At 40.9% G+C, this 12,892-nt stretch overlaps 1 protein-coding gene across 1 annotated transcript in view; it reads right to left on the bottom strand.

The window, feature by feature from the left end:
• Positions 1-8,524: 8,524 nt before the first annotated feature.
• CPE (carboxypeptidase E) overlaps positions 8,525-12,892 on the bottom strand; it is a 116,975-nt gene continuing 112,607 nt past the window's right edge. Inside the window, exons 8-9 of the mRNA XM_039249944.1 lie at positions 10,922-11,040; positions 8,525-9,332 (exon numbers count right to left, since the gene is read on the bottom strand). Of these exons, the coding sequence (XP_039105875.1) occupies positions 9,234-9,332; positions 10,922-11,040 (218 nt within the window). The 3' untranslated portion in view covers positions 8,525-9,233. The remainder of the gene's footprint in view (positions 9,333-10,921; positions 11,041-12,892) is intronic.

Below are 12,892 nucleotides of genomic sequence, written 5' to 3'. Positions count from 1 at the left end.
GAAATTTCCTATTCATAGACTTAGGAGACTATTAGGAAAGGAACTTTAATATCTTAATGACAACTATACTGTCTTCTAGTTACATATGGGGAGACCGAAGTTCGGAAAGGTGCCCATTCACCGAGCCTGTCACTCAACAAGCTGAGGTTGCTGCTCAGGTGTTTGGGCCAAGGCCAGGGCTTTTTCTTTTCCACCTCACAGCCTGCTCTTCTGAGGTCATCCTTTCTAGTGTTGTGTTTTCTTTCTTTTTTTTTTTTTAAGTTTTTATTTATTTTATTTTGAGAGAGAGAAAGCTCGAGTCAGGGAGGGGAAGAGGGGCAGAGAGAGAGAGAGAGAGAGAGAGAGAATCCCAAGCAGGCTCCACAGTGTCAATGCACAGCCTGATGCAGGGCTCAAACTCACAAACCATGAGATCATGACCTGAGCCAAAGTCAGAAGCTTAACCGACTGAGCCACTCAGGTGCCTCATCCTTCCCAGTGTTTAATCTATCTGGTTGCTGTTTCTCATATGTGTCAATGGTGAAGGAAGCAACCTAACTGTTCATGCAATTTCTGTTTTGTCCAGGAGACCTGGTTTCAGATAAGTGAGTATGGATTCCAGAATGAGGATCTAGGTTCTTGGGGTCAGGGCCAGGGTTGGGGGAGTTATATGGCTGTAGAGAATGTCAAGGGGGGTTCTCTAGAGGGCAGCCCACCTTGGGAAGGGCTGAGATTAAGGAAGACCCCTTCTGATGAAGGCCCCTTCCAGAGGAAAGGCCTGCAGGAAGGAGGAGGAAGAAGACAGTCTGCACAACTTGCTCTCAGCCTCTTTTCTGCCTAAATGTGGCCATGACCCAGAGAGATCCAGGAGGGCAGAGGAAGAGAGAGCAAAGGAGGAAAGACAGAGGAGGCAGAAGAGAAGGACAGACACCAGGCAAAGGGAAGTTATGTAACAGATAAAATGTATCTGGGAGACAGGTGATCAGGAAAATAGGAAAGTAGAAATGCAAGAGAAATGGGCACCATATATTATGCTGCAAAAACTCAAAAATGATATCAGGTTTGAAAATGATTCCCTCATCATCAGGGAAATACAAATCAAAACCACACTGAGACACCACCTCACGCCAGTCAGAGTGGCTAAAATGAGCAAATCAGAGAACTCTAGATGCTAGCGAGGATGTGGAGAAACGGGCACCTTCCTACAGTGTTGGTGGGAATGTAAACTGGTGCAGCCCCTCTGGAAAACAGTGTGGAGGTTCCTCAAAAAATTAACAATAGAACTCCCCTATGACCCAGCAATAGCACTGTTAGGAATTTACCCAAGGGATACAGTATTGCTGATGTTTAGGTGCACATGTACCCCATTGTTCATAGCAGCACTCTCAACAATAGCCAAAACATGGAAAGAACCTAAGTGTCCATTAACTGACAAATGGATGAAGAAGATGTGGTTTATCTATACAATGGAATACTACGTGGCAATGAGAAAGAATGACATCTGGCCATGTGTAGCAACGTGGATGGAACTCGAGGGTTTTATGCTGAGCAAAACAAGTCAGGCAGAGAAGGACAGATATCATGTTTTCACTCATATGTGGAACAGGAGAAACTTAACAGAGGACCATTGGGTAGGTTAAGGTGAAAAAATAGTTAAGTAGAGTGAGGGAGGTAAACTTTTAGAGACTCTTAAATACTGAGAACAAACTGAGGGCTGATGGGGGTGAGGGAGAGGGAAAAATGGGTGATGGGCATGGAGGAGAGCACTTGTTGAGATGAGCACTGGCTGTTACACGGAAACCAACTTCACAATACACTATATTTCAAATAAACAAGAAAATGATTCCTAAGTGGCAAAAAAAAAATTACCTTCTGCCTTTCCATTTGTTGAGCTACAACCTCAAAGCATCTGTCTGTAACAAGAACATTCTCCAAGCACGTAAGAAGGCCACATACAGCTCACGTGGATGGGAGATTCACTGCTGCCTCAGTCACAAAGTTAGAGTCTGGTGCTGTGATAGCCGCGGGACATCTTCTCACTTCTGCATGGGTGAATAAGAGGAAGAGGAGAAAATATGACCAAGTTTGTGCAGGCAGGAGCCTGCAGGCCTGTTCAACTTGGCAAAGGACTCCCCCCAAAATCCAGTATCTAATCCTCCTTTTCACGTCCGCCTGTCAGCTCTGCATATCTGTTGGTGTCTCCCGTGGATTGACAAAGACCACGTGTGGTGGTCGGGACCCTGAGGTGTGCACATTAAGCCGGCGTTTTCTCACTTTAATTACACCCATACTCAGCTTTGAAATACTTCTGTGTATTTAATATAAGAAAATATATTTTAGGTTTAAAGCAAAGAATGCTACACCACCCACCGCCTTCATCTCCCCTAACCAGACCCCAAATCCTAGCAGTTCGTGTAGCCAGATAAGCCAGAGCAACAAATCTGTGAAGCTCTGGTTAGACTCAAGGCTATTTTCTCACCCTCTTGCTCTTCAAATGTAAGGTTTAAAATAAACACAGAGGAAAAGCTGCGGTGAAGTCTCTGGAGAAAAGGAGAGCTGTAGACCAATGACTGTGGGCAGCTGCTTTGAGATTGTTTCATCGCAAAGGCAGGGAATGGGAGTGTGCCTGGCAGTATCAGGGCTGATTTTTAAGGAATTTCTAGAATAAATATTAGTGTAAATGTGGGTAAGAGGGAATAGCAGTTTTAGACAGAGAATTCACTGAAAGATTGTAAGTCATATAATCAGGACAATAAGAAGAACGTATTTATTTTTAACATTTATTTTCGAGAGACAGAGAAAGACAGAGTATGAGCAGGAAGGAGAAGAGAGAGGGAGACACAGAGTCGGAAGCAGGCTCCAGGCTCTGAGCTGTCAGCACAGAGTCCAACACAGGACTCAAACTCATAAACCCTGATAGCATGACCTGAGCTGAAGTCGGACTCAACCGACTGAGTCACCCAGGTGCCCCAGGTAGAATGTATTATTACGATATTAACACTCATAAAATTTGGTTACTCAACTGCTGTTTCAGCTACTCACAAAAGTCGTTATATCATTTTCTGGTTTACATATTTTATACATATGTTATGCTCTGTCTTCTAATAATCACCTGCGATGTCTTGGTAATTCATTAAATGCCCCATTCACATGTCAGTTTTCCTAAGTCTGTGAATTCGATTTCAAGCAGATCAATCTGAAGACACTGAGCCAGTAAGTTTAATTCTCAAAAATTATGAAGAAAATAGTTATGACAAAAAGACTGTATTTCTTCCTGTTGTGTGGCAAATGCAGTAGGTAAATGTGTGTCGAGGGAGTTTACAAAGTAAAAGTGCAGGGTTATTTGCATCGATATCATCAGGAAGTGTTTTCTTCCAGCTACATTTCTAACTGTGTCAGATTGCGTGCTACAGATGAGGCTCTGATTTTACTTACAGGTTGATGTTGGAACACCTTAGTTCAAATGTATGCTGTTCGCCTGTCCCCGTGCTGTCTCCTCTCTGAACATGCATCATTCCTCTGACAAGTCCCTGCAGACAGACATGCACAATCACCCAGAATTCTGGGCAGTCTCTCCATCTTTGCTCACTGTCATCGCCGCATGAACACTTAACTGATAACATTTCAGAAACACGACGTTTTCACAATGCAAATTGGACTCTGACATCACAAATCTTGAAGTGTAAATTTGTTATGGTTTTGTCTCTCTTTTTCATTTTATCATATGACCTTATCGTATTGCTGATTAAATATAGCAACGATTAGAAATAATACAAATAGTTAAATCATATTTAAGTTATCCAAATATGACTATAGTTGATACTGACATTATTACTAAAGAATACCCTTTGGCATGAAGTCCAGCCAGTTTTATGCCTCATTATTTCTACTTTCCACTGAGTACCATCATCAGACTCAGGTGAATTGTGCTTGCCTAACTGATCTCGGTCTAACATAGGCATGTTTCTAGCTTATCTCGACCCCAATATTACACCATCCTTCTTGTAATAACTAGGCTTTCATCTCATTCCCAAGTGCTGGTCCCACATGGGGGTCTTTTGCCTGGGTTTTTTCTGTGGTCCCAGCTTCTAAGTAGCAAATCTCATAACTTAACCTAGCAGTGATGGTAGTAGTGATAGAAATACCCACACTTCCTTGAATAATAATAATGCAGTGTTGAGTAATAATAAGAGCAATTCCATTTTTGAGCACTTGCTATATATCAGACAGCTTTCTAAGCGCTTTACATATGTTAATTAATTTAACAGGTGCTCCACGGGCCCCCTCCTTTCCTGCCTTCCTTCTAGGATTATAGACTGACCGGGAACTAATGTCCAGGAGCAGAAGCCTCCCTATCCATGGATAGCCTCCTTGAAACCAAGGGCCTGTGTCCCTTAGCTTGTCCCTTTATTAAAGCATTGTCTTCATCAATTTTCTGCCTGATTTCAGGAACCCTAATACTTCATTTTATACTCTCTCACCCTCCCTTGCTGTAGTCGGCTCTGACTACAAGTTCTAGACAGACAGGACCTCTGCAACCAGAACCTGCGGCTGGTCAGCTTCCCAGAAGTCCCTGCCCCCGTTGTCAGGAGGCAGTGAGGATGCCACACCGTCCTCTCCTCACGTGCCCCGTTCTGCTGTTCAGTTCCTGGCCATGCCCTGCTAAGCCCTGAAATGTGTCTCTTTACAGCATTAATGTTGGGGTCAAGCATACTATCTGTGCCAAGCATCGCCATGTTCACAAGGAACTGGATCAAACTGGATTCATAGCAATTCCACATAGCAAAAAGCCACAAACCAGAAACTTGTATTCATTTGCAAAATGTTTTAAAATTATCTTTAAAGGGTCCCCACAAACCCAAAGTATAGTGATCAGCATACGTGTAGTCAAAGGAATATAAAATAAAGATATGTTTAATCAAGAATACAGTCCTTTCCAGTTCATGCTAAATGAGGTAGGGTCGGGGTGCCTGGGTGGCTCAGTCGGTTAAGTGTCTGACTCTTGATTTCGGCTCCGGTCATGATCCCATTGTTCATGAGTTGGAGCTCCACATCCAGCCCTGTGCTGGGAGTGCAGAGCCTGCTTAGGATTCTTTCTTTCCCTTTCTTTCCGCAACTCCTTGCCCCCTGCTTGCACTTGTGCGCTCTCTCTCTCTCTCTCTCTCTAAATATACAAATAAACATTGAAAAATTTTAAAGAAAGGATATAGGGTAAAAACAGATAGACTTGGAGTCAGGCAGACATGAGTTTTAATCTTGGTCTGCCACTTACCAGTTCTGTGAGGTAAAAAAAAAAAAAAATTAACTTAAATATTGAGTCTCTTTCTTCATCTGCCCAACAGGAATGCTGCAATAGTTCCTAGCTTACAGCTTTGTGGTAGCATTTCAAAATACTGTATTTCAAATGCCCAACACAAAGGGAGCTTGCCTGCGATTCTATCTCCCCCTCTCTCTGCCCCTCCCATGCTTGCTCTCTATCTCTCTCAAAATAAATAAAAATAAACTTTAAAAAAATTACTGATTCTCAAAATATTTTTCAATGACTTAAATTAATCACATAAAATTAAAGTTATACACCACCCTGGAAACCCGTGTTATAATTGAATTGATTCACTGTCTGAGAGTCTAGTAAAAAGAAGCAAAGGGCAAAGAATTAGAACATTTGCAAGCACCAGAAATGATATTTACCTAAGAGCAGCAAGAGTAGGATGCAGTGTATTTATATTCCAACCAAAGGTTCAAGTACATTCTATCTTGACATTTCTGAGGCAGAAACTCCAAAGGCTGTCCAGTTCTCTCCACAGAAGAAATTCTCATGAGGATTTTGAAAAGAGAAGTTGAGTCATATGTTGGAACAAATGATGATTTTTTAGCCTCCCACAATACCAAATCACGGAAAGATTTCAGAGGTTGTATAAATAAAATATAAATATCAAAGTTCATGGTTCCTTTTCTGCAAGTATTGTTTATCTTTGTTTATGCAAAGAATTGAAAATCACAATGTGAGTAGAGATTAGCTATTTCTTCCATAATATGTCTGATTTTCACTGTCTATGAAGGGGAAAAAAGCAGACTTTAAAATGTGTTTGTTATTTCATGAAAATCAACTCCCCAGCCCCCTCCCTTTCTGTATTTCTGTATTTCTGTATTTGTATTACCTACAACAATTTAGCCCTGTTGTTCAGAATCCAGATCTCGTTAATCTTCAGCCCTCAGATCTTCCACGTTCTTACCTGCTCTAACAGTTACTTTCAGACTAAATCAAAAACTTTCTTGCAGAGTTTTCATTTTTGCTAAATTTATACGAGGCAACAATGTGACACAAAACCTCCAAAAAATGTCCGTCCATCTTAGACTGTATTAAGAGAAGTATGGTACCCAAAATGCGAGCACAGCTGGTTGATTTTTGGAAAAAAAGCAAAAGCAAAAACAGAAACACCTCACATAGTAAAGTATTCTACCTCTTGAAAATTTTAGGGATCCAACACATAGTACCCATTTCTTCCATTCCTGAGTTCAGAACCAGCTGCAAAGTAAGACACAGGAAACCAACAGACAGGTTAAATGGCCTTATTATTGATAAACTATTTGGAGACAATGACATTGGATCTGTGATACAAAGAGCCTATTAATATTCTATGCCCACAGGCTCTTCCTGTCCCTGCATACCCAACTAAAGCCTACCTCACACCTAAGGGAGAGTCTGCAGCTGCCTCTGTCTAGGGCAGAAAAGAAACAGAAAAAGGAAGCTTACAGTACCCTTTGATAGATTTGTTCACCCGATGAGGTTAGCTTACCTGCCATCACGTAACAAGTGATTAACTTCACTGTAGGAAGGAGTGAGTGAGACGTGGGAATAGAAGCCAGTTTTATTCCAGTAGGGGGGGGGTCCTGCAGCACAGAAACACTGGCCAAGAGGAATTTCCTCCTCAAAAGCACTCGATTCTAAACCCTTCATTTGATAAATCAGAGCATGTTGAGAGCGTGTCCAGGAAAGTGGAGACCTTTGAAACCCTGTATCATGACAAATGGATTCAAGACTACATGGAATGAGCACCTCCTTTCCAATAGCTGAATGTGTAGCTGACTTGGTTTGGTGGCAGAGACAGTCATCTGTTCCTCCGTATTTCCTGCATCCTGCTCAGTTAGGCAAACACATAGGACTAGTCCTGGCCAACAGATTGTGAGAAGAGCTGGCATGTGTCATTCCCAAGCTAAGTCAATAAAAGATCCAATCTTGATTCTTCAGTCTTTCTTTCCATCTGCTTCAGGGACTTGGGGAGCTCCCACATACCAGATGGTGCACCTCCATCAACCTAGGTCTTAAATGAATGACAGAGAAGAAGTTCAAGAGTGTCACGTCATGGCCTTGGAGAATAAAAGCAGAAAAGCACCTTCCAGAGACCAGAACCAATTCTGAAAGTAGGACCATTCTCCATCCCCAGAAGAGGAGGCCTAGAATACCCACTTGGCAAGACTGCAGAATTGCTGTAGACCAGTGGCTACTATGCACCACTCACTCCTCACCATTTCAAGTAGGAGTGTTTACAACATTATCTTGACCCTATTCTATCGTATGTTGGGTGTGAAGGATGCATATAACCTGGTTTGTTTTTTTTTTTGTCTGTAGATTTTTGGAGCAAGAAGGACCACATGCTGGTCTGATATAGAGGTTATTGTGGGATCACTCAAAAATCCCGAACTTGAAACTCAAAGTCTTGATTTATGTTGTCTCACTTGTGGAGGGGTTAAGTTCCTTCCATATGTGGACAAAAGGAGAGCAAACCTGTGTTGGCAACCAGAAGGGAGAACTACAGTAGTGACAGTGTTGCTCACTAAAGACTGTGATCCAACAGGGCTATGGGACGAGCTCTGGGCAATAAGCCATAGGCGGAAGTGACTTCAGGTATCTCTTACACGTATCTGAGTCAAAAATACACATTTATTGTGCTTAAGCCATCATATATTTGTGGGTCTGGTATTGCAACAGTTAACATTACTTTAACAAAAACCCATACCTGGATATATTGATCGACCAAACCAACACACACACACACACACACACACACACACACGCATGCACACATGCACACAAACACACACACACATACCTGTACTCAGTCACTGCGTTGCTCACACCTGCTCATATTTTAGGCCTGAGCTTACCTGTATCAAGAGGCTATTTCTGAGCCCCCTCAGCTGGTCTGATTTAAGTTTCTCTATCATTCTCTGCTTTTGCACACCCTATTTGTTCCTGCCATTTTACTTATCACAATGGATAATCACATACTCATTCCTGTGTACATGTATTTAAAGCCTGTGTCCACAACTGATCCATAAGAGCTATGGAGTCAGAACCTTTTGTCCACCACAATAACATACACAGAGTTTGCCCTGTGCTTGGCAAATGGCCATCACTGGATAAATTTTTAAATGGTGAGGATTTACAAGTGAGAGCCCATTATCAAGGAAATACACTTTTTAATCACAAGACCACCACTCTAGACCAAAAATCATAAGAGAGTTAAAATAAAGACCATGGGGATAATTTTTTTTACCTTTATTCATTCAGGATGCAATTCTAGACCAATCTACAACCAAGAGAAAACCCTAAACTTTTAAGTAGCGTTAACAGGCCGAATAATATAACAGTATCGCCCTATATGTACAAGCAGGAAGTCAATTTCCATTCTCATTGTAAAATCCCTTTCTAGACATTTATATTTCCTTCCCATCCAAAAAATGCATTAACAAGATCATGCTTATATAGTGAGTCAGCACAAGACAAATGACAATTTATACTGAACTATTTAAGTCTTGCGGTATAATGCTCACAACATCAAACTGTAGCTGTTGACCTTTTCAGTGGCATTCACTCTATGTGTTGGTCACCAATTACATTAAAAGGACTTCATTAATTTTTAAAAGCTACAATTACTCAAAAAGTTCTGGATCGTAAATAACACACAGAATATGCATTTAAGTCTAAAATGACAAGATCGTTTAAACCTTTTCTATAGTCCTCCATGTCATTTATGTAGGAAAATGAATGTTACATGAGAAGAAACAGACCAAGTTCTTATATTTTTACCTAAAAGTCTAAGTGTTTATTTCAAGTGATATCTATTAATACTTAAATGATTAAAAATAAATCAATGTTAAATATTGCACAAGAGCTAAAAAGAAAATGGCCACATTACATCATACTACATTGTATCGATAGATTGATTAAAAGCAGCTAATTAGAAGCTTTCTTAAAAATTTAAAGTTTCTGACATCATTTTCCACCATTCCATCAATTCTTCCTTTTCCTCTTCTTTCCTTTCAGAAAATGACTCCAGTTCAAAATCAACCTAAAGGAGAAAATCAAGAATATGTTGTTACCAACTGCGTGTGTAGTTTTAAAAGCTGAAATTAAAAAAAATAATAATAAGTGCAGTTTTAGATCTTATAGGATAAGCTCAGGATAGCTACCTGAATTATAATATATCCTAAAAATCTCTTGTGATGAACAAAAGATACTTTCAGAGGAAAAGAAAAAAACAATCAAAAGCCATTATGTTTGAAATGTGCTTTGATCGAACAGCCTTGCAGGATTATTTAAAAGCAGATTATTTAAAGTCAGTTTTCCCTCCAATAAGAAGATGTAATTTATAATCCATTTTCTACCTTTCTACCTTTGGCTATTCAAAATCTGTGCTCCCCAACCTCAACCCTTCTCAGGCCCTCTGGATACCTCTGTCCTCATTGCAAATAGAACAAAGAGTTCCTTGGAGCACCTCAGTGACTCAGTTGGTTAAGCCTTTGACTTCAGATTTCGGCTCAGGTTGGGATCTCACGGTCATGAGATCGAGCCCCGTACGTGGAGCTCCTCACTGAGCATGAAGCCTCCATAAGATTCTCTCTCTCTCCTTCTGCACCTCCCCTGCTCACATGCACAAGCATTCTTCCTCTCTGTGTTGCTCTCTCTCTCACTCAAAAACTAACTAAATAAATAAATAGGAAAATGAATCAGAAATTAAAATGATATTTTACATCAAAGAACTAAGAGTTCTTTCATCTGGCCACTTAAGCCCCTAGTTACTTAGGAATTACACTCACTACCTCCTTGAAGTAACACTGGAGAAAGCTAAAATCCAAATCATTGAATGTTTTACAATCTCTTTCTGGGGCTACTTTTTTCCAGGTTTCATTTGCCCAAATTTACCTCTTGATTTTAATACATATACAGCCGAATGTACACATACACACAACGAAAAGCAAAGCACCAGTTAAAAGACTCGAGATATTCTGTTTGCACTTCGACTCCAAACTGGTACATGAACAAAAATGCAGTACATTCTTTACAAGCAAGCCTTTCGACTGGAAATTCTGCAGGCCATTCCCTGGTTCCAAAACTGTAATACAAAGATAGCAGGAGAATCCTCACCTTCCTAGCAAAATACGCAGCACCTACTTAAATGAGATGCCGTTTTTGATAGCGCTTGGCAGAGGGTCTTTCTCATAATATGTGCTTAATTAAAGTTTGGTTAGTGCCTAAAATCACCTTGCATACATGATCAACTTCTCCAAACACTCATTATGTAAAGTATTATACTGGATGCTAGAAATAAAAAAATAAAAGGAACAGAAATCTCAGTTAAACTGAAATCAATGTGGCAAATAAAAGTTTAATTTTTTTAAGTTGTATTTGATTTTCTTGTGGATGTCTTCAAAAAATTGATAAGCAATAAGGGAGCCTCACATTCAATGGTATAAAAATCAACCAAGGAGCCCTTGGTCAAGTCACTTAACTTTGCTAGGCCTCATTTTTCTCCTCTGTTAAATGGGGGTATTAGTGCTACCTATCCCATCGGGTTATTATGAAACTAAATATAAATCACTTAAATATGCCTGATACATATTAAGTGCTCAATCAATCTTAGCAATTATGATTTCTTACCCCAACAGCAGGGCTATAAGGGACTGCTACTTTCTTCGTTATTGCCAGATAGCCTGGAGCTGAAGCCGTGAGTTTATAGTTTCCAGGTACAAGCAATCTCCAGTAATCACCATCCTTTGCTGTAAGGAAACAAAATATCAAATCACATAGTTATGCCATTTTAGGAATACTCGGTGTACCTCAGTGTAATTTCTTCGATTCCCTATTTTTAAAGTAGATGTTTACGGAAATTTTAAAAATTCCATTGAAATGAGTATTACATTCTCCTAGAGGAAGTAATTTCTAATAGTAATTTGACAGATATCAATGTCAAACTGTCAATAAATCTTCTAAGATAATGGATCCTCATAATCATGTCAGGTGTGACACAGGTCAAAAGATAATATAAAGCCCCCAGTCAGGGGTTTGGGGCATTTGATGCTGGGTTTTGATTCTGGCCAAGTACCTTGTCAGGAAGACCCAATGGTCTAAGTCAAGATCGGTGCTTCACAAAAGTGTGGTGTAAGACAGCCTCACCAGAAACCTGAGGTACCTGTTCAGGGCTTTTTGTTTTGTTTCTTTTTTTTAGGTTTTATTTATTTATTTTACGATTTTAAAATTTTATGTAAATCCACGTTAGTTAGCATATAGCGTAAAAATGTTTTCAGGAGTAGAATTTAGTGATTCATCACCCCGTGCTCAGCCCAACAAGTGCCCTGCGTAATGCCCATCACCCCTGTAGCCCATCCCCCACCCAACACCCCTGCTGGTTCTTGGTATTTGAGTTTCTTATGGTTTGTCTCCCTCTCTCTTTTTATCTTATTTTTCCTTCCTTTCCCTAAGTTCATCTGTTTTGTTTCTTAAATTCCACATATGAGTGAAATCACATGATATTAATCTTTCCTTGACTGACTTATTTCGGTTAGCATAATACACTCTAGTTTCATCCACGTTGTTGCAAATGGCAAGATTTCTCTCTCTGACCGCCGCATAACATTCCATTGTGCATATGCACTACATCTGTTTTATCCATCAGGGAGGAAGAACCCTGAGGAACTTGTGAGAAATTTCTATTTCTGAAGATTCAGACTACGTTGTTCCGGAGTACTTGGAGGAACAGCATTTTCAATAAGTTCTCCGGAGAATTCTTAAGCAGAGGTAAGGTTCACATGCTTTCTCACCCCACATGTCCACAGCCCCCTCCTAACCTAGGTTAGGTTCCCTACAATCACTGAAGCCATGTGCCTTCAATTCATTTGCTTGTCCCTCTTGGTTATACAAGCCTGGCAAGCCACCACCCCCAGATCATTTCCGGCCCTCCACCTGCCACCAGCTGCAGGGGGCTGGAGGAAACACCCCATGCTCACCAGTCGTCGCCACGTACACACCAACCTAATGGAGGGAACTACCTGCCTTCCTTCTAGTCCCTTTCATCATGGTCTTTTCATTCTCCCATCCTCCTAGACCAGTGCATATCAATCACCTTGAAAACTTGGCACTCTGCTAATTCTAATTCACTAGCCCTGGGGTGAGGCCTGAAATTCTGCATTCCTAACCAGCTCCAGGGCGCTGCTGGTGGGGGGGTGTGCTCTGAGTAGCAAGATCCTAGTGGACATTTCCCACTTTCTCCCTTTTCCTAACCGCTGAGACATCCTCTTCATCCTCACTCCCAGTCGATGCTTTACATCTTACTTCACTATGAAAATGAAATCGGAAAAAAGAAAACCCCACGGCCACCTCTTCCAGTCTTCCTCTGACCCCCGCATCTCCTTTCAGCAGATGCATCATTTATCTCCTTCGCTTTAGAGCAACATGTCTGAAAAGATTTGTCAATACTCTCTTTTTCTACTGTCTCTCCTAGTGTCTCTTAGACCCTCCGATCAGGCTCCCACTGGTCCGTGGAAACATCCTGTCGGGATTCTCCACACTGGTTCATGCACAAGGCTCAGCCTACCTGGCACTCTGGATCAGCCTCTCCATCCTGAAATACTT

This window comes from Hyaena hyaena, unplaced genomic scaffold, assembly GCF_003009895.1.
Source record: "Hyaena hyaena isolate Hyena2069 unplaced genomic scaffold, ASM300989v1 scaffold_356, whole genome shotgun sequence".
Classification (NCBI taxonomy): Eukaryota; Metazoa; Chordata; class Mammalia; order Carnivora; family Hyaenidae; genus Hyaena; species Hyaena hyaena.
Note: the sequence above shows the minus strand (reverse complement) of the source record. Positions and strands in the feature narration are given on the sequence as shown.